This window comes from Aspergillus ambiguus (genome assembly GCF_047715705.1).
Source record: "Aspergillus ambiguus strain CBS 117.58 unplaced genomic scaffold BDV59scaffold_10, whole genome shotgun sequence".
NCBI lineage: Eukaryota > Fungi > Ascomycota > Eurotiomycetes > Eurotiales > Aspergillaceae > Aspergillus > Aspergillus ambiguus.
Genome location: NW_027395523.1, coordinates 81,897 through 108,802, shown reverse-complemented (window position 1 = coordinate 108,802; position 26,906 = coordinate 81,897). Strand labels below are relative to the sequence as shown.

The 26,906-nt window shown below is 50.0% G+C and overlaps 9 protein-coding genes across 9 annotated transcripts; 6 read left to right on the top strand and 3 right to left on the bottom strand.

Moving 5' to 3' along the window:
- Nucleotides 1-1,105: 1,105 nt before the first annotated feature.
- On the top strand, nucleotides 1,106-3,613 carry BDV59DRAFT_10991 (uncharacterized protein). The gene is made up of 5 exons (XM_073686590.1): nucleotides 1,106-1,864; nucleotides 1,919-2,043; nucleotides 2,093-2,218; nucleotides 2,272-2,355; nucleotides 2,410-3,613. Exons 1-5 carry the CDS (start codon nucleotides 1,373-1,375, stop codon nucleotides 3,263-3,265), a joined length of 1,683 nt encoding a protein of 560 aa, XP_073549166.1. The 5' UTR covers nucleotides 1,106-1,372; the 3' UTR covers nucleotides 3,266-3,613.
- A 1,764-nt stretch (nucleotides 3,614-5,377) lies between these two features.
- Nucleotides 5,378-5,914, top strand: BDV59DRAFT_175408 (uncharacterized protein). The gene is made up of 2 exons (XM_073689253.1): nucleotides 5,378-5,491; nucleotides 5,542-5,914. Exon 2 carries the CDS (start codon nucleotides 5,587-5,589, stop codon nucleotides 5,830-5,832), a length of 246 nt encoding a protein of 81 aa, XP_073549165.1. The 5' UTR covers nucleotides 5,378-5,491; nucleotides 5,542-5,586; the 3' UTR covers nucleotides 5,833-5,914.
- Nucleotides 5,915-7,426: 1,512 nt separating this feature from the next.
- BDV59DRAFT_200753 (uncharacterized protein) lies at nucleotides 7,427-8,047 on the top strand (the record flags this gene model as incomplete). Its single annotated transcript, XM_073693655.1, has 1 exon — nucleotides 7,427-8,047. The coding sequence occupies one exon, from the start codon at nucleotides 7,427-7,429 to the stop codon at nucleotides 8,045-8,047; it is 621 nt and encodes a 206-aa protein (XP_073549164.1).
- A 1,474-nt stretch (nucleotides 8,048-9,521) lies between these two features.
- Nucleotides 9,522-11,321, bottom strand: BDV59DRAFT_207062 (putative GABA permease; the record flags this gene model as incomplete). Its single annotated transcript, XM_073694922.1, has 5 exons — nucleotides 9,522-9,874; nucleotides 9,938-10,780; nucleotides 10,843-11,075; nucleotides 11,127-11,187; nucleotides 11,237-11,321. The coding sequence occupies 5 exons, from the start codon at nucleotides 11,319-11,321 to the stop codon at nucleotides 9,522-9,524; spliced, it is 1,575 nt and encodes a 524-aa protein (XP_073549163.1).
- Nucleotides 11,322-11,943: 622 nt separating this feature from the next.
- BDV59DRAFT_200751 (GNAT family N-acetyltransferase) lies at nucleotides 11,944-12,492 on the bottom strand (the record flags this gene model as incomplete). Its single annotated transcript, XM_073693654.1, has 1 exon — nucleotides 11,944-12,492. The coding sequence occupies one exon, from the start codon at nucleotides 12,490-12,492 to the stop codon at nucleotides 11,944-11,946; it is 549 nt and encodes a 182-aa protein (XP_073549162.1).
- A 1,260-nt stretch (nucleotides 12,493-13,752) lies between these two features.
- BDV59DRAFT_175407 (SDR family NAD(P)-dependent oxidoreductase) lies at nucleotides 13,753-15,223 on the top strand. The gene is made up of 2 exons (XM_073689252.1): nucleotides 13,753-14,547; nucleotides 14,622-15,223. The coding sequence occupies exons 1-2, from the start codon at nucleotides 14,088-14,090 to the stop codon at nucleotides 14,939-14,941; spliced, it is 780 nt and encodes a 259-aa protein (XP_073549161.1). The 5' UTR covers nucleotides 13,753-14,087; the 3' UTR covers nucleotides 14,942-15,223.
- A 1,992-nt stretch (nucleotides 15,224-17,215) lies between these two features.
- Nucleotides 17,216-20,609, top strand: BDV59DRAFT_207060 (NADP-dependent oxidoreductase domain-containing protein; the record flags this gene model as incomplete). The annotated part of the gene is made up of 2 exons (XM_073694921.1): nucleotides 17,216-19,145; nucleotides 19,640-20,609. The coding sequence occupies exons 1-2, from the start codon at nucleotides 17,542-17,544 to the stop codon at nucleotides 20,607-20,609; spliced, it is 2,574 nt and encodes an 857-aa protein (XP_073549160.1). The 5' UTR covers nucleotides 17,216-17,541.
- A 1,996-nt stretch (nucleotides 20,610-22,605) lies between these two features.
- Nucleotides 22,606-24,143, top strand: BDV59DRAFT_10940 (uncharacterized protein). The gene is made up of 2 exons (XM_073686582.1): nucleotides 22,606-22,804; nucleotides 22,895-24,143. The coding sequence occupies exons 1-2, from the start codon at nucleotides 22,699-22,701 to the stop codon at nucleotides 23,881-23,883; spliced, it is 1,095 nt and encodes a 364-aa protein (XP_073549159.1). The 5' UTR covers nucleotides 22,606-22,698; the 3' UTR covers nucleotides 23,884-24,143.
- On the bottom strand, nucleotides 24,131-26,008 carry BDV59DRAFT_192343 (mitogen-activated protein kinase HOG1; the record flags this gene model as incomplete). Its single annotated transcript, XM_073692033.1, has 10 exons — nucleotides 24,131-24,173; nucleotides 24,528-24,563; nucleotides 24,610-24,793; nucleotides 24,850-24,928; nucleotides 25,000-25,356; nucleotides 25,426-25,525; nucleotides 25,576-25,619; nucleotides 25,675-25,804; nucleotides 25,857-25,904; nucleotides 25,953-26,008. The coding sequence occupies 10 exons, from the start codon at nucleotides 26,006-26,008 to the stop codon at nucleotides 24,131-24,133; spliced, it is 1,077 nt and encodes a 358-aa protein (XP_073549158.1).
- Nucleotides 26,009-26,906: the final 898 nt, after the last annotated feature.

Below are 26,906 nucleotides of genomic sequence, written 5' to 3'. Positions count from 1 at the left end.
AATTCCTTCAGGGATCCTGGTCATCACGCAGTGCCTAAAAGGTCGGGCTGCGCTGAAAACAAGATCTTAAGCCGCTAAATTGCCGCACGTTCCATGGCGTAAGCATTGGCCATTTCCCATCCTGCAGAAATTTTCAGCACCACTCAACCGGACTGTCCCACGTATATACGCAGTATATAGGCAGAGAGTGAGCGCTCTGCATACGAACGGAGTTGTATGTTATAGCAACTACAATTTTCCTAGATAGAGGCTCTTGAATCAGCATAAACAATTGGATATTGCCTACCCCTAATTTATTGCGGGGTCACAGCCAATGGCGGAAACATCCTCTGTATGGACAATAGCATGGTCCATGCTGCAGACGCCACTAGAACCGGGTGAACCTTTTATCTGCGCTCTATCCATATCCGAAATAGCGCATCAACAAGGTGCGGTCAAACCGAAGGGTCCCAATCAGTCCACCATGCGACGAACAACCAAACTATCGGTTCTAGCGTGCCCTTAAGAGCTACTTTCCGAGGCTCGGCCTTATTTGATGTTCCGTTCTTTTACCCAATCGTGCTCACCCAGCTCGGTACCAGGCCGTCAATAACCACGGCTCCCTTACTCCGTAGGGCAGGAGTTCGACATAGAGGACAGGGGAATGAGCAGAACCCTTCAGAATTTGGATGATCCGACAAGTTGGTCCTGGATCGATCCGCATCCCATACAGGATTACGGTGATGCTCAAGATTACTTCCGTGAGAACCGGGGTATGTCGTCCACCATCACGACGAATCCACCGGAGCTCACGTTAGGCTATATTTCACCGACTGCATGGACCTCAAGCGTACTCTGAAACGCAACGTCCCGTTGACGCGATAAAGTGTCACCAGATTAACGGCAATATTGCATGAAAAATATCACATGGTGCTAAACAAGATCACTTCCCGCAATCAAAACCACACGGCAGGATCTTAGCGGGAATGGTGGATCCGACTAAGATGTCATCGGGTCAATCAGAGCTCCTCATAAATCGATAGTGCCGATGATCGAGATTGCTTCCACGAGCGATTTCAAATTGTGGATCCCTGCCACGAGATGTATTCCAAATCGTGGATCCCACAGCTCCCAATGGGACGGCTCGTAGATGCCAAACTAGGTTACGCCGATATCCATCATCATATCCTCGAGTCAGTACAGTCGCGAAACCCTCAGCTCGAGACGCAGCTAGTCATTTAAGTTGCAGGTGGCCCCCAACTGCCGCCGAGCTGGGTCCTTTTTCTTTCTCCATGACGGTTGTTTGCTGACAGGCGCTATCCAACTTCATCAACCCTCTTTTGGCACCGGAATCTTTTTTGCTTCTATTTGCAGCAGAAAAAGCACCGTCATCATGGGGTCGGAGATGGGCGTCACGGCTGACTCTAAGCCGCATGCTCAGTATACGCCAGTAAGCATCTTTTGGGCATGCTGGTGTGCAGTCTGGACAACCGCTGTATTGTCAGGAATGGCATACCTCATTTTCCGTCGTGACTCACCTGTCATTCGAATTAGAGGGCTCTGGCTCTCGCTCGCCGCCATTCTCTTCCTACACGCGTACTGGGCTCCTGTCCAGTTCGGAGTAATGATCGGTTCCATCATGCCAGGTGACGCCCAGTACTGGATCATGGGCACCTACTTGCCTATCGGTATCGCTTTGTTTCACGCATCGAACGCGCGCTTCCTTCACGTTGCGAAGCTCCAGAAGAAATATGCCCGCCCCGGTAATAGCTATGACGACACTCCAGCGCACCTTAAGCGCAACATGGGTTGGATTGCTCGCTTCAAACGCCTGGACTATACCAACAAGACCCTCGTTGTCGTTGCCATCGCCATTGTCTTTCAGGTATGGCGTTTGTTCCCCGTTATCTCTCTTGGTCGCATCTGACTGGTCGTGCAGTTGTTCCTCACTATCCTGATGTGGTTGATCTCTCGCAAGTGGCACCCCTCCTGGGGTATTCCAGGCACCGAGGTTCACGGTACCAAGATGATGCAGTTGTCAGCAATGGGAGCTGGTTGGGAGTGGTGAGTAGTATTTTGGCTACGATAAGAATGCAAATTGATCGACGTATAGGTGGGCGACCATTGTCGGCCAGTTTCTCTGGGCATGGATCGTTGCTCCTATTGTGCTCTGGAAAGCTCGCCACATTCGCGATACTCAAGGTTGGCGTCTTCAAACAATGGCTTGTGTCATTGCGAAGTAAGTACCCACGCGACAGTTAGAGACGACACTGTATTAATAACTCCCAATAGTCTTCCGGCTACCCCGTTGTGGATCATCGCCGTCTACACCCCTGCTTTCGAGGAAGTCAACAAGGTCTGGTTGCCTCCTCAATGGTAAGATTTCTCAAAATCGCTGGGCCAATTATGTTCCAACTAACGTCGCCACAGGATCTGTCTTTCGATCATTGTCATGGAAATCTTTACCATCTTCCTCCCTTGCTGGGAAGTGATGCGACACCAATCGCTCCGGAAAGAGACCCTCGAGCTAATCGCGGAGTGGGAGGCCAAAACAAAGGGAAAAGGATCTGAAGCCAAGTCTGTCGCCGACTCCACCACCATGATAGACTCCATGATCTCCGGCTGGAAGTCCACCAATGGCTCTGTCGACAGCAAGAGCTCCCAGGCTAGTATCATGACCATGGGCGCCCTGGAGCATGTGCTTGAGCGTAACCCATCACCTCTCCTGGAATTCTCTGCTCTGAACGATTTCTCAGGAGAGAATATTGCATTCCTGACCAGTGTTGCCGAGTGGAAGAACTCGCTTCCCAAGCCAATCCGGGACGGTACTGCTTCGGACGACGAAAATACCCGCGAGCTGATCCGCGAGCGATTCAACCGTGCCCTTCAGATCTACACTGAGTTCGTCAGTGTTCGCCACGCGGACTTCCCGGTCAATATCTCCTCTCAGGACCTCAAGAAACTCGACCAAATCTTTGAGCGCGCTGCCACCCTCATATATGGCGACCAGCCCGAGGCCGATCCTGCCACTCCTTTCGATAAATTCACTTTCGACCCTCCCTCCCCCAGACACTCGGAGAGCTCCGAGCAACCCATCAAATCCTCAACAGCTCCAAAATACTGGGGCGATGTGCCTGAGGAGTTCAACGCCACGGTTTTCGACGCTGCCGAGGACAGCATCAAGTACCTCGTCCTCACCAACACATGGCCGAAATTCATCAAGAACCGCCGCATTTCGGCAGATTCGTCTCATACCATGAAGCCGGAAGAATACGAGATGGCTTAAGGATGCCGAAGCCAGCACACAACACTGGCTCCACAATCTACTGTTCGACGTCATTCTCTACGGACGACCATGCCCTGTATTGTATATACTACCTTGGTAAATCGGTTGGATGTCTGGTTTTTTCTTTTTTTCATATATACCCTTAAGCGATGTATGGATAATTTCCTAATATGGATAGTCTAGTTTCTTATTGTTAATGACACACTCATTCCTGAAGTGATAAAAGGGGCGTTTGGAGTAGTGTGCCGCTTGTAAAGGCTATGGCATACTCTGACTCGTGGTCACATCCTGACGTACCACGTGAGTAGTACGGTGGAACCCATGTAAAAATCTATTTGCTAAATAATATCATTTGAAGACGATCTTATACACGCGGCAGAATTCTTACTGGGTCCAGTCAGGGGACAGCTTGTGAGCCGTGGGATGAAGATTTGCAGACCGGCTACGATTTTTGAAGTCGCCTATCTAGTATGATCAAAAGTGAGACATTTTCATAGTACGTTCTCATAGTTCCAATACAGTTCCTAGGAAACTTAGGTACGTCTGGGAACCCCCTTATGACTCTCATTGATCACTACATACGGCCAAGAACCGAAGTATGTACGGAGTAGGTTGGGATGTTATCTTTCGTTAGCATGGCTTTTAGCATGGCAAAAACCCTCAGAACCAGTTCCGTGAACCTTATGGAACCCCTATCTCCTCTACGGTATATAGCACATAGAGGCACAATACCTTTTACATATGCCAATCACGGTAGTTTTGGCGAGTTCTGGTCACATGCTAGGTGATGGTACGAGTATCCAGGCCAATTCGTAACGAAGCTGTCTACTTGAACCTGTGAAGTTCGGAGCTTTTGTTGACGTTGGATATGAGCCAACCAACTATCAGAAGGTTGATGATCTTCCACTGCATGCAAACTGCCTCCTCTGAATTGTACCCAATCCATTCCTGAGTTGCCTCCTCTTAGGTGAGCGGTGTTTGGATATTGAGAAGGGGACGTACAAATTCGCGAGTCATCGAGATGTCACGAAACGTATCAAGATGCCGGAAAGAGAAGAAAGAAAGCAGGTCCCGCATACATACGAACTAACCCACAGGCACGAGACTCATAGACAAGGTTTCTCCCACGAACCTTTTTGCCCTGGCGGCAACATCCCGGGCTGTGGATTGACCATGACTGCCACCCTCTACGACGACGTCGTCTCTCGAACTGCCCACCGGGCCATCTTACCATCATTCTCTCCGTCCCAGCCCGCTAGATTCTACCTGCTGAGCCCAGGTCCCCACCCATAAGCGCTTACCAGCACGGTGGCCGGTGCCCGTTGTCTTATAACCAGCCGGTTGCTAGGGCGGCGTGAGCTTATGCACCCTCCCTAGATGGAATAGATTGTCTACTAACTTAAACCGCCTGCCACTGCTCGTTTCACAGGATGCTGATGCAGGTGCGACGCTCGTGATCGGGCTTCATGGCGGTCTGGGGTGGTCGGTGGAGACCCCGCAGAGTTTGCGTGGTGGAGAGCGTATAAGTACGTCGTATATTATATACTATAGAGCGTCCGCGAAAAACACAGGTAACCAAGTTAGGCAATTTTGGTAGGAGCGGAGTGATATAAGAGAGTAACTAGGACGGGATAAAGGGAATAGGTGCTGGGTATAGGGCGTAGACAAACGAGGGTTATGTGTTATATAGAGGGAATGACTTACATAGGGGAAACGATGAGCGGCTGGTGGTCATCAAAGGTCAGTATGATGACCGCTCGGGGAGGTTATTTGTTTAAGCGGGGTTTGGGAGTGACGTGTGGAATTATGATCTGCATAGGAAGGAGAGTTTTTATAGTATAGTAAGTAGCCATTGAACAAGCAGCCATACATAGCCTTGGAATAAGCGCCGAGGCAGAGACATCGGGGTCATATTAAATGCATAAATAAATGGCGAGAAGGATGAACCGCAGACAAGCACGAGCCAACGGGGGATGTGCACCATTAGATATCTTGTTGTAATAGGGTGAAACAGTTTATGTCGTAATCCATGGAGGAGGGACGATCATGGGGCTATGGCTTATATTCCGACCGTAACCTCCTTTGTGCCTCGATCATGTCGAAAAATTCGATGTCTTCTTCGTCACTGCGAAACAACCCCGACCCCCCGGACCCTTACATCTCCCATTCATTAGTCTTCACGTAATCCGTCACCACCGACTCTGGTATAAATACTTGCAGAATATAGTCAGTCACATATATCTTGAAGGTTGACACACATTGAGCTAACCTACCAGGCCTATCTACTGTATTACTTGTGTTACATTGACATCTATCGCAACATGAAGACAGAATACTCAGGAAAATCCGATCCTTCTCATCCCGTTCAGATGAGCTTTTCAAGGCGTATGCTAGAAAAAGGGGCGTTGGTGATTGTGGCTGGCTACGTTAGCCTGAATCTTTCCAACCTTATTTTGGGCAAGGTTCCACGAGGCGCGTGCGATGAACATTGTGTTCTCCGGTACTTGTTGATCAGTTCTATGATTTGGTTATCCCAATCCTTGTACGACCGGTATAGAGAGGTGTAGATACATGAGTCATGTTTGAAAAATATGTGAGGTGACGATGATGAGAACTAGCAGCCCCCAAACTGGCTGAGCATTAGTCAAGGACTATACTGGCAAAGACTGGCAATGTTGTGGCTTAAGACAGAGTCTGCATTGACTACTCGGGGATTCCAATTGGATCAGGTCCGTTATAATCTCGTTAATCCTTGATGGGTACTCGGGACAAGGGGCTCTTGATTCTACACAATGGACTAGATTGTTTTTGTTTCAAAAAACATATTGTTTGTCCCGGACAGGAGCAGGAGTGTATTCCAATATTTTATGTTTATTATATCTGTTTCTTGCGCTCGGTCTGGGCTTCGCTGATAGTCTTTTTCAAGAGCCTTTTAAAAATCCCCGACCGGATCTTTCGTAGCAGATAGCCTTCATAAACGCATCGCTGAGAGAACAGGTTTCTCTCTATCTCTCTCATAAGGAAGAAAGAAGCACGCTTAGTTTAAGGGTGTTAAGATGCTCGGCCGCTAGCTAACCGACCATAATGAATAGATGTCTGGTCAATGTGAGCCTTTTCGAGCTGGAATCAGCCTTGGATACGTATGCCCAACACTACGGAGAAGCCAGTTGGCATAAAGCACTGACAAGGCATTCCAGACCTGAGAGCATGAATTGCCATGTGCCCACTAGCCTGCTTTTCTGTCTTACACTCAATTGGAAATCTTTCCTCATTAAGGAACTGAGCGGAATCCTGCCCAGCTAGCTTATTTATCTAGCGTCAAACTAATGCATGGGATAACACACAAGCCACTCCCAATAATAGTTTGAGCCGAAGTAACAAGACGGACAATGGATATAACGGCGGCTAATTACCCATTCAAGCCCCTGATTGATTAGCACTTGGGCCACGGGGATCCTCCGCCACCGGTATACCTTGACATGTAAATCAACTCACAGTTCATTACTTGAGCCAACTACAAGAAACAACTAGAGCTGAGGCCAATTATGCCGTGCGGCGCAGATGCAGATTCTACTAGGATAGTAGGCGAAACGCCAATCGCTTCTCAGCCTTCTGTCTCCGCTGAATATTATCCACCGTTTGTTGGCTAAGAATCCCAGATAATTTGTCCAAGAGCACCAGACATAACGCTCCATAGGAAACCGAGCCCGATCATGGGAGTACTCCATCGTGTATTGGAATAAGGGTTATCTTCCTATCATGATCTGAGTCGACCCAACGCGGCAACCCCGATGCAGCCGATACGGGGGCCGAAAGAAGTGAGAGGGGTCAGAGATGAAAGCGATCAGATAGCGACTTCCAGAAGAGCTGTGCCTGCGGGGGACAAAATAGGAGGGAAATGGGTGTTGTATATTACTTATGTGCTTCAGGCGAAGATATCTGACCAGCGATGATGCCAGGAACTAATGCTCCTTCGCTCCTGTGAATCATCATCATCATTCTCCTTCAACATTTTCCTACTTGACCAAGTTTGTTCTCAGGAAATTATTCTGTTCCTTGTTCCAAACAATATACCGCTCCATAACAACATCGAAGATGTATTTGACAACTTTTCTCTGTCTCTCTATCTCTGCTGCAAGCGCCGTAAAGCACTATGGCATGATGCCCCCCGCAAACGTGCACAGCATGATTGAGGAGCACGCTGAAAAGCTTTTGGACCAGGACCTCAAGCTTGTCGCCAGCTTTACAACCGACATGCATCATACCCATGATGGAATGGACTTCCTAGAAGCTGAGCTGGGTATCTTCAACAAAACTGTCTACGACCTTTTTAGCACGCCTGCCTACCAACCCAATGCTCTAGAAGCTAGAGCTGCAGTGAATGGAGAATGCAAGGGCCATGGTAATATTGAAGATAATTTGAGCGAGAACCAGATTGAGCAGATTTGCATAGCTACTCCTCTAAGTGCAATGAGCGGCGTGTGGTCAATTATCCATGTCATCGAGAGCAAGCTATGCGTTGAAGCTGGTACTTGTCATCCATTGGAATCCTGCAAGACTGTTACGGGGTATCTGAAAATGGCTGGCCCTGGGTTGACCAGCTTTGAAGTGAAAAAATATTGTCCTGATTTCTTAAGTTTCTTTGTGAAATGCAAAGGCAATGCCGAGGCCACTGCAGAGAATAGAGGACTGGAAATGACCACATTTAACAGTCAGAAGGATTATAACTGCAACAAGGCAAATAAGGAGAATGCGAGACGTAGTGAGCAAACTATAGGCTAGATAATTCTGGATATATTATGAATTGGGCATGTACATAGACTCTACTTGTTCCTACAGAGCTTCTGTGTTCTTCAGACGGGGATTTGACAAGCGGAGAGGACAATAGTGGTCCTTTGAAGTATGGACCACATGATATAACTGAGCAAAAATCCGTGTCTAGGTAAGGGTTTGAATTACGGGAAGGTTGCATTTCTGGAGCGCTTTTGAGGGTTACTTGAATCAAAGCTGGGCTCTGCCGTAGTTATCAACAGACTATTTTCACATGTATGCCATATATACAGTGAACGCCTTGGTCTGACCTCTATCTCTCGTTGCGTCATAATTAATGGCTTTGATGAATATATCCCCCTGGTTTCCCTGCTGAGCAAACGATGTATTATCCTGAACCCACGCCCCATACCGAATAAGCACAAATATTACTGCCACAGAGATGGAGAAGAGACCCAGCAGAGAGCTTGCCCAATTGATCCCCAGACTGGCATAGATAGGAGTGGTCGTTAATGGGAGACGGATGGCAAAGATTGATCGGAATGTGCTATCAGCAGCGTTTGCAGAGGCATGGACTTGTTTATACGCAGCAATTAGGTAGTTGAGGAGGGCCATAAGTCTCAAAAGAAAGCTACATCCAAAGAAAACCCCGGCATCATAGGGCTGACGGGTAAAATGGATGTCTTCACAGACTAGCCAAGCCAGAATAGTGCAACTGGGATACATATAGCACATTCGTAGTCGGTCCTGTCAAAGGCAAGATGCGGATTTAGGCCCATACATCCTGTTTACTCGACAACGCAAACAGAATTGGGGAAGGACAGAAAGTGGGGTTTCCTAACTGCTGCCTGCAAAGCGAAATGACCTGAGAGGCAGCACCCTCCATGCCAAGTATCAATAGCGCGCCCCTTCATATGCCAGGTTTTCTCTCCATTGCCTGTGGAAGTGGATCTCGTCGAGAGTATGAGGACCGCAATTGCCTCCTGTGTTTTCAGCACCGTTTGTCGAGCCTACGGATAGGAAGGCTGGTGAGGGTCAAAAGAGGGTAACAGTAAATATAGATACGATGTCATTTGATTCACGTCAGCTAAAGGAGGGCTTGATGTGCCCTGAGGAAATCCAGGAGAAATGACTAAAAAATTCGCCACGCAATATGGTCTTATTGTGTTATATTGTCATCGTAAGGAAGCTGTTTGAAAGCGTGTATCATTTTTATATTCTTCAAGAACATCAGTTTCACTATCTACCGTATAAATCCTGTCATGGCAATCCATATGCTAATGATTTTAATTTCAAAGTTACTCGTTTGCCTTTTTTCGTACCCTAACTTCTCTCTTCTTGAAGTTAGTAAGCTTTGGCATTCTAGAGCCTCAAGCTCGTAAGTCATGGTTATCCATATATTACTGCTAAATATCATCATTTAAGCATTCAATGAAAAATAAATAAAGCTCCATTGCCGTTGATAGGGAGCTATCTATATGCGCTACTAACTTTTCTCACTAACATCTCCACTTCCATGACCCTCTTTAGCGCGCCCATTCAGCATCTGCATCGCAGCAGGGCCCGTGAAATGCTTCCGACCAGTCGTAACCCACGTTACAAAGCTGATGGCAGCAATGACCCCAATCGCAGCGGAAGTGTAGTTCATAGAGTTCTTAGTAACGGGGTATGTTGTAGGGAAGTTGAATGTGATTGCGGCAAATAACAGAAACAACAGACCGAGAATGTTGAGAGCTAGGGAGATGGGTTGAGGCAATGCAAAGGGGCCTTTCATTACGGGGTTGTGGCCCGTTGCGTAGCCGAGGAGACGACTAATAAGGGCTATCGCGTATGAGACATCTTAGATGATGTTAGTGGTAATCTTACCTAATGAAAGCGTAGCTAGCGATGGGTTAGACTTACAGAATCCCTCGGTAGCAATGGCAATGACAGTCTCGAACCCGGTGGTGGTCCCAAAATCGATAGCATCCAAGGCCAGTTGTACGGCCAAAGTGAGAAATATGGCGTTGAGGGGAATCTTGTGCTTCGTCTGAACCTTTGACAGCTGGCTAGAAAAGGGGAGACCATGATCACGCGCAAATGCATAGATACTCCTTGAACCTTCGGCCAGGATGTTGTTTCCCGCTACTATGACAATCACGGCAATCATACTGGATAGGAAGCAGGTCCCCACCTTACTGCCTGTGGAATCATAAATAATCTGGATAACAGGTACGCCTGTGGAGGTGTTCGCAGTGGCATTGATCTCACCAATGCAGAAACATAGCGTGAGCAAGAACGCAAAACCTGTGACTGCACCTAGCACGACAGAAAGAATGATAGCTTTGGGGGCCTCTTTGGAGGCTGACTTCATTTCTTCCGTCATGTGCGACGGGGCATCGTAACAGCACATTCCAAAACATGCTTGGAGAATACCCACAATGGCAGCCATTGCTGGACCCCAGCCAGTGAAGTTCTGAAATTCGGAGAATACAAATGCAGGCGACTGTTTGTGGTCATTGGTGGCGAGAATCACAATCATTGTAATGAGGAATGATCCTATGTTCCAGATAAGAATGAATCGTGCAATACGATTCAACATATGGGCTCCCCAAATGTTAATGGCCGTGGACATGAAAGCGATCAGGTATGCAACGAGTACGGTTTGCCACCGCTCGATAGTGTACTGGGGGAAGACGAGATTGGCCATTCCAAGGACGAAGTTGGCGCCGATGGAATTGTTTGTGGCTCCCATAGCAAGCACACCTTGTATTGTGTGTTAGCCGCGGCATTCTATCCTGGTCGGGACCTCGAGTCGGAGAGCGTACCGAATATCATGAACCATCCATTCACGTATGAAAGACCTCGTGCGATCTTTGGAGGGGCCAGAGCCGCTACCCATGAGTATTGCCCTCCTGCTACTGGGTACATGGAGCACATTTCCGCCATCGGAACCGCAACCGCGAGCGTCAGGAGACTGACACCGATAAAACTAAACACCATGACGGGAGGCCCTCCTGAGGTGACTCCGACGATGAACACACCACTCAACGCAGTCCAACTGGCAGGATTAGGCATATGATGAGAACTCAGGGCTTTGTTGACAACTTACGAAGTTACAACGCTAAAACTGAATCCAATCATCCCCAGCAGACCGAAAGTTCTTTTGAGCTCTGAGAAAGGGAGTCAGGAGGCGTTCGTGATTCAGTACAAGACACTCACCTTGCTCATAACCTAGATCTTCCAGTCGCGCATCCTCCTCCGTTGAGCTAGAGAAAACCTGCTCATTGCCTGGCTCGACTTTCATTTTGCTTGTGTATACCGTGCAGTAATATATCGGTAGAGGTTGTGGCCTGGGTGGGAGTAGGATGTTGCGGATTTAAGGCAGCAGGTGCCTACCATAGCTGCATTAACAACTCCTCATCGGGAGAAACATCCCCATGGAGGAACCGTCACTTCGGTGGCGTAGGAGAAAGCTTGAAGACGATAAGATAGATAGACATGAGGCATTTCCCAAACGAGAAAGTCTCCGCGACAGACTGTGGAGCTGTGCTTGCGGGGGAACGAATCGGGGGAGCGTGCCGATATTCAGATATTGGGATTGTATGGTCAATTGGTGTCTAATTACTTAGTAAGGGCGGATACTAGAGCGCATGATTCCGACTTGCCCTGTCGAGAGGACGAGGAGGGAATGTGTGTATCCTACGATGTGTCACCTGGCGTGGAGAATGGCTCCATTATTTGCGGAGGAACGGACGATAAGATAGGTATCCTTTACATCAGAAAAATAGATAATAGTTCGGTAGCCTTTCACTAAACAATATAGTATCCGGCCACGGCATGGATGTTTTTGATTTTTATTCGGTGGTATCTCGAAGTCACTGGATCTGGGAAGCGCCAATCCCACGAACGGAGAGTCCCGAATGGAATCACAATATCAATTCCCAGAATTCCCCAGTGATCTTCACTCCGAAACCTTCATGTTCCTCCTGCTTCAATAGTTGAAACCCTTCCGCACGATATAACCGTCGTGCCGACACCAACACACTTTGCGTCCATAGCACCACTCGTTCATACCTAGCCTCTCGGGCAAACCGAATGCATTGCTGGATCAAGGCCCGTCCAACACCTCGACCTCGCGCGCGAGGTTCTACCAGGAGCAGCCGCAGCTTGGCTGTTTTAGGCGATTCTGGGTCTCTGACTAACATAATGCTTCCCAGAGAGTAAGCATTAGGGTCCGCGTTGGGCCGATCGGTCAGGGACGGGGGAGATTCTTCTGCAATCCAACAACGCTCCGAAGCATGGTCATAGTTCTTGTTAAAACCGGCAGTGATTTGCGCGACAAGAGCTTCGAATTGCGAGCCCCAACCATATTCGTTCTCATAGAGGGTTCCGTGGCGCGATATGATCCAGTCCAGGTCGTGGGGCTGGTGCTCGCGGAGGGATATCGAATTTGAATTTGGGCAAGAGTTGGCCATGATATTACTTCAGTAATATATATTGAGGTTATAGAATCCTCTCTAGGCTGGGGCCTCAGACAGAAATACCCCTTGCCCGGTTGTGTGGGGCAATTGGTAAATGCCATTCACAGGGCGTACCGAAGTTTGCATATGCCGAAATTTCATGCACTTTCGGGTATTTCTTTGCTGATGTAGATCACCGAAGAAACGTTGATATGCTGCTGGAACGGGCCGCCCTCCCCTCTGTTTGTTGATGGTCATTTGCTCTGAGTTGGTTACCCCGTTTGCATAATCATGTGTTCAGCCTCTAGCTCCTTCACTTCACTCTCATATAACCCTAGTTTTTAGAACATCTCTTGGACTATCCCGATTCTCCCCTCTTTTGTCCGAACGGTACACCTCTCTAATCAGAAGTCGAAATAGTCCTCTCTGGCGTATTCCCCCAGCAAAGAGCAATAACGGAGAGATGTTTGTTCCTTTTTACTTGCGAGGCAGCATATTGACATGGGGAATAGGCACCATATTCTAACAGCAAGGCTGCTGTCTCCACACCGCCTTGCTCCAATGTTTTCTGCAAATGGTGTCCTAGAAGTCCCGTCGTAGAATGCATTTGGATCAGCCCTCTGTTCCAACAGAGCCTTCACTATCCTCAGTCTTTCGTTTCACGACCCTGCATCAGTGTGTCTACCATGTACGCCAGGATCCGGGGGAAGATCTCCAAAGGGACATGCATTTGTGCTGAATCAACCCGTGTCGCAGGCGATAATTCGGATGGAGGTATTTCGAACTGTAAAAAGTATGAATGCTGCTATTGAAAGTCAGCCGCGTGACTGGCAGTTTTAGTGGTGTATGAGTACTCTGGATGTAAGGATATTTGGCTGTTATTAAAAGATAATAAACTATATCCTAATGGAGGGTCTGAGATAGCGTGGCCAAGCTTATAGGAAGATGACATGAAGTAACTCTTCACTTATTAGGCGTCAAAACAGCGAAAGCACCTTACTGATTTCATCTATTCAATTGTCTTGTCATGGCTTATTATTTATTGCCGGTTTAGAATCCTTCAATGTTCTGCACATTAGGGTGCCCCAACCATGCGACTGTCATACTGGCTCTAGCGCGCAAGGAGAATTTAGAAGCGGTTATAAATTTGGGACATCTGAATTCCAACCTTCATTCGGTCTATGATAGTTGAAGAATACTTAGGCAATTCTCCAGCCCGTCTGGGATGCATAAGGACGGTATAAATAATGCTCAGGCATAACCGCTGCGACGCGTCACCTGACCGAATACGCAAATACGAGCCCGGCCAAGCAGCCGGCAGTTTCCACGTTCTCTCTCACTGGCCAACGGCTCTCCATCTGAATGGAGCAATTCACCTCCCGTGCTGGTTCCAGCTTGGGCCCGGAGGCGGATGCTGGGATTCCGTGGAAAATGCCATAGTATTTTGGCACTTCGGTTAGCCTGAGGGGCGCGATACGGAGGAAATACGTCCCCTGGTCAGCCTTCCTCAGGAGTCCGCTTTTCTCGTATAAAAACCTCGATGGATTTCCCACCTCAATGGTCCATTATACCCCCATAAACTGTTGGAAGGCCACATCAAATCTCTCATAATGTCCGAGCTGTCTGGGAAAACGTGCCTGGTCACCGGTGGGGCCGGCGGTCTGGGAAAAGCGATTGCTACCCGGTTTCTGGATGCTGGCGCCAACGTGGTCATCTGCGATGTGAACGACGAGCGGTTACAGCAAACTGCCGATGAGCTTGCAGGTCGGGGGCCGTTGAAGGCGATCAAGGCGGATATTACTTCGGCGACGGCTGTGCAGGGTCTGTTCGATGAAATTACCGCGACGTTCCAGAAGGTCGACGTTTTGGTTAACAATGCTGGCATTATGGACCGGTTTGATCCTGTCGGCGATTTGGATGAGGATCTGTGGAACAAGGTGATGGCTGTCAACTTGACAGCACCGTATCTTCTGAGCAAGTTGGCTGTTCAGGATATGTTGAAACAGTCCACTCATGAAGGCTGCATAATCAACATTGTCTCGTTGGCGGGTAAGGCTGGCTGGGCTGCTGGTATGTCTATTTCTGGCTTTTATCGTATTTCCCTCTTTGGTACTTCTTGGGCCTGATTGCTGACATCCACGTAGGCGCGGCATACACCGCTAGTAAGCACGGCCTTGTCGGACTGACTAAGAACACCGCGGCCTTCTATGGTAATCAGGGAATCCGGTGCAATGCGCTGATGATGGGTGGCATGAACACCAACATCACCGATGCCTTCATGTCAGGCATCAACCAGGATGGAATGAACAAGGTGAAGGAATTGATGGGGGCGGTTAAGGCCCCGATGTGCGAGTTGGACGATGTTGCGGAGCTGTGTCTGTCTGTAGCATCGAGTAAGGGGTCCAGATTAATCAACGGAGCCTGCATTCCCGTTGACAATGGCTTCTGCGGTGTTGTTGGGTAGGTCGAGGGCAATTGTCTTTGTGAATTAACCTGTATATTTGCATGAAGAGCACACAGAAGAGGCAGTGCTAGTGATGATACCATGTCATTTCCTTACTCGTGCATATCCATGGACGCTGGCTCGGGTGCCTGAAAACACCTTGCGCCAGTTTTGTATGAGTCAGGAACGAGTTCAATAAACCCTCATATATACTTACGAGGCAGAATCATACTCGGCGGAGACAATTCTTAGGATCATCCTGGCCAATAAGCCAGGAAATGAAGTCCAGCCGCATAATAGAACCCTAGCGCACGATACCGCCAAGAGAGGAAATAGCCTTTGGCATCGCCTCTGTCAGATTTGGTTCATTTTGGGTTCACAACACGGCAATCATCCAAGGACCCTGCTTCTTGGCCATGCTCTCTGCCACATAAGGATTAGTTTGGTGACGACAGAGCTCCATATCAGGCGGCCATTCAATAGGCCCACGATCATGGACGCGACAAGCACAGAAACAGCACCTGATTAGCTAATCAGCGGCACTAACGTATTCGGTAAATGAGATGGCCATGTAAGCGAGATGGCCACAACACGCGTTTTTGACCGCGTCTAAAATTATATCTAATTCAACCACCAACCATGCCTCCAAAAGCGCGTCAAAATGCAAGAAATTTAGCTGAGCAAGAGGGAAGAATCTTACTAGCTATTTCTGCTTTAGAAAAACAAGAGATTCGCAGTATCCGCGAAGCAGCGCGTATTTATAATATCCCTCGCTCAATATTACAGCTTTGATTAAGCGGTATATCGACACGCTCAGAAACACCCGCTAACAGCTATAAATTAACTCAAAATGAAGAAGAATCGCTTATACGATGGATACTCTCTTTAATTTAACGTGGAGCCCCTCCCCGACCGTCTCATGTATAAGATATGGCTAATATTCTCCTTGCTCAGCGCGATACCACACCTATTCAAACAGTTAGAGAGAAATAGGTGTATAACTTTACTAATCGACATGAAGAGCTTAAATCATACTTTTCTAGACGATATGATTACCGGCGCGCTAAATGCGAAGATCCAAAGGCAATTCAGGAGTGGTTTAATTGTGTACAAATCACTATAATGCAGCATGGTATTACGCCAGAGGATATCTACAATTTCGATGAAACTGGCTTCGCTATGGGCCTAGTAGCCACTGCTAAAGTGATTACTAGAGCTGATTACTATGGAAAAGCACCGCTCGTACAGCCAGGTAATCGGGAATGGGTTACTTCTATTGAGTGTATCAACTCTACCGGATAGGTGCTTCCGCCATGCATTATCTTCAAAGGCAAGGTTCATATAGAGGGATAGTTTAAAAATATGAAGCTTCCACACGGCTCACGCATCGAAGTTAGTCCTAATAGATAGACTACTGATGAAATCGGGCTTCGCTGGCTTCAATATCTCTTTATTCCTGCTACTACTGGTCGTATAACTGGGAGATACCGTCTTCTAATTCTTGATGGCCATGGTAGCCATCTCACGCCTCAATTCGACAAAATATACAGTAAGAATAATATTATTCCTATCTGCATGCCTGCTCATTCATCTCATCTCCTGCAGCCTTTAGATATAGGCTATTTTGCACCGCTAAAATACGCGTATAGAGGCTTAGTGGAAAAGCTTATGCGTACAGGCGTCAACCATATTGATAAATATAACTTTTTGGAGGCATTTCCTGCAGCTCGCGACACTGCTTTTAAAGCAGAGACTATTCGGAATAGCTTTGCAGCAGCTGGCTTAGTTCCATACAATCCTGAGAGGGTTCTTAATAAGTTGAATATTCAACTAAAGACCCCTACACCACCAGGCAGTCAATCAACCGATTCAGCGCCTAAAACACCATATAACGCCAAGCAGCTAGAAAAGCAGGCATCTACAGTGAAAAAGCTGCTTAAAACGCGTTTTCAGAGTCCTATTCCTTCATTAGAAGCGCGATTAAATAAGCTTATAAAAGGCCATGAATTACATCTTAATGAGCTTGTTCTTGCACGTGAAGAACTACGTGATTTACGCGCTTCTAATAGGAAACAGACTCAAAAGCGGAGACGCTCTACTAGGCAGCGTCATATGCCTGAAGGCTATACTATTCAGGAAGGTCAGGAGGGATTCCAGCGTGAAAATGAGGCTCAGGAAGCTCAGGATTCTATCTCTATAGACCCAGCGCTTTCTGCAATCGGGCCACGCGTACGAGCTCCACCGCAGTGTTCTAATTGCCATATTCGGGGACATACTAGAGTTAGATGCCCTAATCCACTTAGTAATTAGTTTTTATATAATAATGCAATTGTGTGGTTGATAAAGGCCATAGTATTTGGCCCATGGGCAGAAATCTGCGGGTGGTGGCCATCTCGCTTACATGGCCATCTCGTTTACCGAATACGTTAGTTATTTGATTTGGTCTCGACGATGTACTGCCTCGCCGGCGCAGCGTGTTTCCCCTTTTGGAATAAGACTCTGCATTTGACGTCGTCTTTCGCAGATTATAAGAATGTCTCATCGAATCGTCTCATATCATAGGCGTGAACATCATCAAATAACACCGGTCGTGCTGTCCGTTGCAGTGGTAAACCACAAACATGCGCGTATTCCAACAGGCCGTTGTTTTCGCCGCAGTGTGCGCAACAGGTATACATGCGGGTCTTCTCACTCCTGTATACCCAGCTCCCCGGTACCTCAGCACCAGAGAAAGCCATCTTTCTTCCAGCTGGCGCAATGTAACCGCCACATTCGACAAATTGCTGTTCAGCAAGTCCAATGCCACAGCCCAATCAGCGGCGCTGAAGAACCTGACCTTCTCCGTTGGTATGTTCTCTGTTCGAGACAGCAATGCATCCAGCCTGCAATACCATCATACCAGCCCTGAGGTTGCAAACTCGAGTATGGGCGTACACAAGGTGGATGGCGACAGCATCTATAACATCGCAAGTGCTACTAAAGTATTCACCGTCCTCACGGGCCTACTTGAACTGAAACCAGAGGACTGGGAGCGGCCACTCACAGACGTGTTCCCCGAATTCGCCGACTTCATCCAGGAGAAAGGAGATAGCCTGAACCCTGCGACGAATGTCCAGTGGGACAAAGTCACAGTGAGTGCTCTTGCCGCCCAGATTGGGGGCATTCCTCGTGGGTCAATCCCATACACCCCGCTAGATATCCTGCTCAACTACTTGGTCGCCCAAAACTCCAGCAGCGTGACCCCCGATGTCAATCCCGTCACATATGGCCTACCGCCAGTTGATCCCACCGATCCCTCCGTGATCCCCACGTGCGCGGCAACGGAGGACCTATGCGATGGTAACGAGTTTGCCGAGTCTATCGCCGACAATTACCCGGTCTTCCAGCCTTGGGCTAGCCCTTCCTACGCCAACAATGGGTTCATCCTCCTGGGCCAGGCAATCGTCAACCTAACCGGTAAATCGCTTGACCAGCTGTACCAGGAGAGCATCTTCGACCCGCTCGGGATGGAGTCATCGCGGTCCTCACCCCCCGAGGAGTCCGATTACTCCAAATATGTGATCCTTGGCGACCCAGCCCTCTCTGTCGCGCAGGACGGTGGCATCGCTACGTCATCCGGAGGACTTCTCAGCTCCACCAACGATCTCGCAAAGTTCGGCGTGGCCCTGCTCAACTCAACCCTGCTCTCGGCGGAGGAGACCCGTCGCTGGATGAAGCCAAAAAGCCACACCTCCCACCTGCGGTACTCAGTCGGCGCGCCCTGGGAAATCTACCGCTACACTCACACCTCCGGCGTTGTCACCGATATTTACACCAAATCTGGAGACTCGGGCTACTACAGTAGCTATCTTGTGCTCTTGCCCGACTTTGACGCCGGATTCAGCATTATCACCTGCAGCACTCAGGCCTCGCGAACGTTCAGCACCGCCGCTGTTGCCGATGTCGTGACGGAAGCCGTTCTACCCGAGCTCATGAACCAGGTCGTCCTCGAGGCGCAGGATAACTTTGCAGGGACCTACGTCTCCTCCCGGGAGGACCTGAACTCCTCCATCACTTTGTCCGTGCAGAAGTCGCCCACCGAGGCGCCGGGCCTGGGGCTCTCATCATGGATCAGCAATGGGACTGACGTGCTGCCTCATCTGTCCGGGTTGGGCATCAGCGCCCGGTCGAAGTTCGTCCCGACCATCCCGCTCTCTGGGGAGACCGGCCAGGTCGCGTTTAGACCGTACACGCCTACAACGACCGATGTCGCAGGGATGCCATCGGCCGGCCTGTTCTCGGATTTCTACAGCATCAACGACTGGGTGACAGTGGATGCGTACACGTACGGTGATATCCCGCCCGTTTTGCTGGTATTCGATGTGGAGGATGGAAAGGCTGCCTCGGTATCGTTGCCGGCATATAAGGTGAAGCTAGAGCGGAAAGTGTAAGCATGTAAACTCCCCAATGTCCGAGTGTTATCTCCGATTATGTTGTAATACACGGAAATATGATAGTGTCCTCACCGGCGCCAGAAGCTGTACATACTACTTCGTAAGCATTGTGACTGGTCCTGCTTAGAAATACATATGCAGCAGACATGCATATTTAACCCCTCACCCGCCCTTCCAACAGCAACAACCCCTTCACCCACGGCTGAACCCTCAAATCAACCATGAAATACGTTCAACTCGGCAACACCGGCCTACGGGTCTCCCGGATCTGTGTCGGATGCATGAGCTACGGCGCCCCTGGCGCGCAATTCAACTGGTCACTTCCGGCACCCGAGGCGCTCCCGGTGCTGGACCATTGCTACCGACAGGGGCTGAACTTCTTCGACACGGCAAACGTGTACTCAGGCGGCGACTCAGAGGTGATCCTGGGGCGGGCGCTCAAGGAGTTCAACTGGCGACGGGAGAACATCGTGATCGCGACCAAAGTGTGGGCGCCCGTGGGGCGTAACGGCGAGAAGCCGCTCAGCATGACGGAGGAAGAGCGCGACAACGCCGGCTACGTTAATCAGTACGGGCTAAGCCGGAAGCACATCTTCGAGAGCGTTGACGCCAGTCTGCAGCGGCTGGGGCTGCCGTACGTGGACCTACTGCAGATCCATCGCTTCGATCCGCACACGCCGCCTAAGGAGACCATGGAGGCCCTCCATGATGTCGTCAAGGCCGGTAAGGTGCGCTATATCGGCGCGTCGTCCATGTTTGCCCACCAGCTGCTTGAGTACCAGTACACGGCGCGGCTGCATGGCTGGACGGAGTTCATCTCTATTCAGAACTTGTATAACGCCATCTATCGCGAGGAGGAGCGTGAGATGTTCCCCGCCTGTGCGAAGTTTGGCATGGGGTCCATCCCCTGGAGTCCTGTGGCGATGGGGTTCCTGACCCGGCCGTGGAAGGCCTTTAGGGAGACGTCGAGAGGCGATGCCCTCGGAGATGGATTCATGGGTGCCCCGTTTACGGACACAGATCGGAAGATTAGCGAGAAAATCGAGGAGATTGCGAACGCGCGCGGGGTGTCAATGGCGACTGTATCGATTGCGTGGTGCTTGTCGAAGCCATTCATTACAGCTCCCATTGTGGGGATGAGTAAAATTGAGCGCGTGGATGAAGCGGTCAAGGCGATTGACTTTGAGCTCACTGCGGAGGAGGTTCAGAGCATCGATGAGTTGTATGAGCCGAAGAGGATTATTGGTCACCGGTAGATTATGTCTTTACCATGATCAGTGATCGGATCTAATACACAATGAACCTGATATTGGCTCTTCCCTTGGGATATCAGATGACTGCTAGCTATACTTAGAATAGGCGTCGTCATACCATGTGGTAGCGCCATGGCTGCGAGATGTAGGTGTGGACAGTGAGTCAGCGCGTTGCCTCCCGGCATCGACTTGCCCTGGCAGGAGGTTTCGTATGCAAGGGCAGTTCATCCACACGGCGCTGCCTACGCAGTGCAATCGGGGAGCTTGGACCAGTGTGGTGGCGTTGCCTCCAGTTGAAACTGGGACAAACCTCGCTGATGAATCAGGATGGAGCAGGTCATGGGAGCCACCGTTTGGTATGTCCGAGCCTACTGGTCGGATTTCTCTTCCAAACGGTGGCAGTGGACGATCATTTCACTAGATTCCGCCGTAGTCACAAATGTCTCACGTAACTATCAGCTGCGGAATGTCCCTGCGCAACGACCAGGCCAATAGAGATGAGAACACTGGGAGAACACCAGGACCAAATTACAACGGCTCTACACCATCGACAGTAACAGAGCCGAGGACGCATGACCTATTCGTCACTGGTTTCAACTGATCTTTCACTCGACGTTATGTCTGACGACACTACCCTCCAGCAGCTGGGACTATGGATGCAAAATATGCTTTGTCAGGGATATCTCAGCTTACATCCGTGGCCACTGTTGCTGGACGGGCGGTAATAGGTCCGTCTAAGTACCGGTTCGATGAAGCTGTTTTGGGGGCAGGCAGTTCAGAGGGCTGACTTATAGCAACCCACGTAGATAGATAGAGGCATATGCTGCGTGGAACTACTGGTCCTCTGCGGACATGGATCGGAAGATCCACTATGATGAGCGATCGGGTAGATTGAGGAGAATATATTAATTCGGAGCACTCAACCGGATTTGGTCATGGTGGAGAGGTCCAGTCGTCTGATCAGCGGCGTGAGTGTGGAGTCCATGTTTTGGTTCGTCACATTTGGGTCTACCCTGACCAGACAAACGGAGAACGTAACGTGCAGAAAAATGATCTGTCTTAGGGCGCAGCAGAAGGATGAACAAACTAACATCATAAAATCTTGAAGCTATCGTTGGTTGTGTCTAACTCGCAGCAACGATCGACTATGCGTGCCAAGGGGCTTGGATGGGTGGAAGACCGCTCGTACCGTGCCGTAGTCATTTCCACTCCATAGCCACGGGCATGACTCGCAGGAGGTCCAACCAGTGACAGCCCCTTGCTGAAGAGGGGGTGTGAGAGGTCTGGTGTTGAGTGGTTGCACTGCTCGTACGATGGCCAGTCAGCGTGTAGAAGCAGTCCGGGACGATCAACCGATGTTCCACCACGGACGAGGAACATGGGTGGGAGTGTTTTGGTGCCTTTGGGATGGATCCAGTTCTTCGTCAGGTCGATGGGTGTTGGTCAGGCGATTCTACCGCGTGTGGTTGCAATAGCCAGGCAGGAGAACCGGTTTGTTCGGCTGAGGTGGTTTTAAAAGGGAGTATATATCCCGGGATCGTAGTTTGAGAGGTTGTTCCTCTGGATGCATTCCTGCTGCAGAAGATTCGACGACCCGATGGATGTTGCAAAAGGGTGAAGGACGGAACCGCCGGTCGATTCTCTGTCGCTTCACCGTGTGACTCGAGACAGTGTTTGTGGTATGTATGAGATATCTCGCACCTGGGCAGTTTTCATGGGTTTCCCCTTTGAGAGGTGGTCGGGAATGGATGGTATGGCGGGTGTAACATACCGTATGGAAGCCATGAAGCCCCGCGTTTTCTCCATGACGCCATCGTTTTGGGCTGTTATGTGACGCCATTTTCCCCGCATTCTCTTCCTGCTATAATTTCTTGTTTGAATATGATATTCTATCTCAATATTACAGAGTCTGACAAGAAGTAGGGACTATAAAGAATAATCCTACGGATCGAATGCGCATAATAAACCACTTAAAAGATACCATCTGCTAGCTAGACCCCGCCTGGTTCCTGTTCCTGCCTGCTCCCACGGTTCTTCCAGGTACAGGACCGCTCTCCACCCAGCAAGGCAGGAGGAATATAAACCCTCCGCCATGGCTTCTCCACCGTCTTCTTCTCCCTCTCCCTCTTCCTCCTCCTCCTCTCCGTCCATCTATCCCTCCTCCTACTCTTCCCTTCATTCGCCGCCCTTGCTGCACAGTAAGTCTCCCCTATTGGCCTCCATCCCCACCAGAACACGTGTGAGGCCGACATTCCCCTGTATGATTCACTCTGATCGCGTGCTCCCAGCCAATCTCACAACATCCTCCTGGTCTCCTGCGTCGTATCCATCGCCGACTTTTGCGGCCCATGACCAGTTGGAAAGTCTCATCGCTCGTCACGGTCACCCCACTCGCGTTTCGCTGTCTTCCCTGGACGAATTGACGGCCACCTCCTCGACTTATAACCCTCCGTCCCCTCCCGGCCCTTTCTCCCCGACGGCCTCAGAAACGTCCGATCCTCTCGACTCTGGCTCTCGCTCTCGCTCTCTGTCGCGGTCCGTCTCCAGACCGATTCCTATCCCGAAACGCTCGTCCATCCCCCACGACCCTGACGTCCCCGTCACCCCGTTGACTGGACGCTTCGACAAAGGCTACTACTTCGCCCATCGCGAGGAGCTCTTTCCCCCAGTCAGAGACTCCCACGGCGGTCGGCAACCTCACCGTCGTTCCCGCCCTCTCTCGTCCAGAATGCGTTCCGATAACTCCACCTTCTATTCCCCCGTCGTCTCTTCATCCATGTCTCCAACAACCACTCGTCCCGCGTCACCGCAACCTTCTCGCCCTCGCACTCAAAACACTGCCAAATCCGTCCCCGCCTTCCACCTCGGCACTCTCCCTCGCTTCCATCCCGCTGTCTATCAGTCCTCCGGTACCTCCCAAAATCTCTCCTCTCAACCACCCTCTCCACGTCAGCCCCGTCAGAACCTCTATCGCACGTCTTCCGGGTCCAGAGATACAGTGTGGCATTATCGAGATCTGATGGACAGTGTTACCATTCCTAAGGCCCCATCTAGGCCTCTCTCACCCGGTCCCTCCGCTCCTCGTCTAGATCCTCTCCGTAGTCCCGGTCCCGTCACCCCATTGGCACTTGAGGAAGCGAGCGGATACCTTGTTACCAGCACCTCCCAGTCGTCAGATCAGCATTCGGGGCCGGCCCCGGACCTGATTGAACGGCTGATTGCCCGCGAAAACGATCGGATCCGGCAGCAGGCGAAGAAAGCCACCAAAAATCGGTGATTGCCAACTTACTTCTCATAACACCGGCTCTCCCAACGACCGTGTAAAGAGATGCACCTCTGCACAATTTCATTCTCTTGGACACTTTTACGAATGACTCATGTATTATTGTTACGTTGCATTTATACCCCACCTGCCTATCCATCATCACATTCACATATTCGCTCCGTGCGTTCATCCCCATTTGTGGCCTTGTATTTCGGTTCTTCGTTGCCTTGCACGTTTGGTAAATAGAGCACCATTTGGGCTAGACAGAAACAGACTGTCCTCCTGGTACGTTGCGTGCCCCGCTGGGTGAAATGGTATTTATATTAAAATATGGGATATCAGTCACATCGAAAATAGATCTCCGCCAATTGAACCTGTTAGAATGTTAGGCAGATTTCCAACCGTATCATTCATCAAGAATTTGGGCCTTCAGCGCAGGTGGACTCAGCCCTTCTTCTGATACTACATGCACATTCGGTTCAACAGACTTTCCATCCGGTGTAATACTCTCCTTCTCTGCCGACCACGAATCAAGCACAACAGTAACCTCCTCCCCAGACTTGTCATCGTTATAAGGCTCCATCAGGACCGAAAAGTCGACCTCCGGGATGGGGGGTATAGTCGGCGGATCGCTGTCAGTGGGTGTATCAGCCAACCCCTGCGGGTCGTGAAAGTCCAAGACTTCGGAATAACTGTACTTCTATCAGCCCATACCCATATAACAGATAAACGACATACATTAGATATTTCAGCGTATCCATGGTCAAATTGGCGCCATCAAACGACCAATCAAACTGCCCCTCTGCAACTGGCTCGTCCGTGGGATCATGATACAGCTCAACAAACGGATGGGACAAGGCGCTTTCCGCCGATATCCTCTTGCACGGATCAAATGCAAGCATTTTCTCAAGAAGATCGACCGCTACCGCGTCAAAGTCAATAGCCTATACACACGATCCTGACAGGGGGCACTCCTACCAGCATGGGGCGCATTCGGAAACAACCTAACGAACGATTGCGGTTCCCGTTTCTCCAGGGATCGGACTATGTTCGCGGCCTGTCAAACCGGCCCTAACGTCAGCAGCACGTCTAATCTATCAAGGGGCTGCTGCACTGCACTGCACCCACCGACTTGGTACATATCTTCTCGATCACGTCGTCCGGCGGACTTCCCAACAGATCGATGATGCGGTAGAACTGATCGATGTGATCGGTCCCGGGCAGGAGCGGCTGGCCTGTGAGCATCTCCGCGATGATACAGCCCGTGCTCCAGATGTCGACTTCCGGGCCGTACCGCTGCCATGTGAGCATGACCTCGGGCGCGCGGTAGTACCGCGTGCAGACGTACCCAGTCATCTGTGCCTCCCGCACGCGCGCCAGCCCAAAGTCGCAGATCTTCAGGTCGCAGTTCTCGTTGATGAGGATGTTGCTGGGTTTGAGGTCGCGGTGGACGACGCCGGCTGAGTGGAGGTATTTTAGGCCTCGCTGGGGATGGGATTAGGATGGACGTGCTGGTGAGGTGGGCGATTGATGGGGACGCGATGTGGTGCTTACCACGATCTGGTAGGTGAAGATCTGCACGAACTGCGGCTCGAGGGTCTTATGTTTGATCAGTCGGCTCAGGTCCGTCGAGAGGAGCTCGGTGACGAGGTACCTGGTCCGCTGTTAGCATGCCACATGGTTTGGGGGTTGATACAGACGTACATGTCGTCCCGTGGCGAAACGTAGACATCGAGGAGGCTGATGAGCTGGTGGAATGAGCACCGGGTGCAGTAGCATCAGGCGGATCAGGGGTGTACGGACATTTTCATGACGTAGTTGCTTGAGGAGCTTGGTCTCGCGGTAAGTCCGTTTGGCGTTCGACTGGGATGAAAAAGGCTTGATGACTTTCTTGATCGCGACCGGCTGTCCAGATAGCAGGTCATTGGCGGAACTGATGTCCTAGAATCAACATCAAGCGCCACTGATGTCGGGATATGACATACCAGACTAGTCCGTAGATGCCCAGGCCCACAGGTTGAACGTGTGCATAGCTAGGAACAGAAAGTTAGACGCGATTGACGGATGATGGTGGAACTTACCGCTTTGTTGACTCGAATGTTGTTCCTAAGATCTCAGCGTGGTTGAAAGCCTCCATGTTCTGAGCTGGTTGGTATAGACGATGGAAGTAGAATAGGTGATGACAGTCTGACCAAGGTCTGTTTGCGATCATCACTTAAATATGTCACTTATTCATTGGATCTGGCTACCTGTTCGTACTGCATCTTAATCCTGCGGGTCGCCTCATCGCTGTATACAGCAAAGGAAAGTCTCGTAGGCACGTGGGTCATTGGTTCAGCAGCCCCTGGTGCGTTTTCCAGGACTGGGGCGATTTTCCTCATCCCAACATGCTTCCCAGAATGAGCATTGCCGCTCCGTCACTGTGAAAAGAGTATGTCCGAGGGAGCCCAAGATCTTGCCGTCCGACCCAAGGAACGCAACGCATGGCCTGGAGATATGCTGGGGCAATGGCCTAGAACCCTGGGACGGGACGCCGGATGTACCCGGGGCTGACCTCGCAATTGACTAACCTCCTCTGGTATCACGTCGCATGATTATGTTGTTGAGGTGTCTGTGCGACGAGTTGTTGTGAGTCTGTTGATCATTTCCGTGCCCCCGGAAGGGGCCGGGCAGTGTCGACATAGTATATCATTCACTACCTTGTATACCATGGATTGGGATATGTCCGAAGGGAGATTGTATTAGGAGCCAGGTTCAGAGAGGTCCTATATTGATGAAACTCCCTCCTGGGTGGAGCTGCGTCTTGAATGCTGTTGTGGATAGAGGCAGCAATGAGTATCGCAGTTAACTCTCGGAACTTAACTTTGAAAAGGGGTCACTTCTGATTCGTGGGATCGATCCCGGGGCAGCTGATGTGCTTTTAGCTTCCTGATCTGTAGTGAACCTAATTTTCTCACTAACATGACGCTGTTATCGTGGCGTTGTCTGTTAGTCCAGTCTGGAAACATACCAGGGACAATGAAGCCATACTCTCT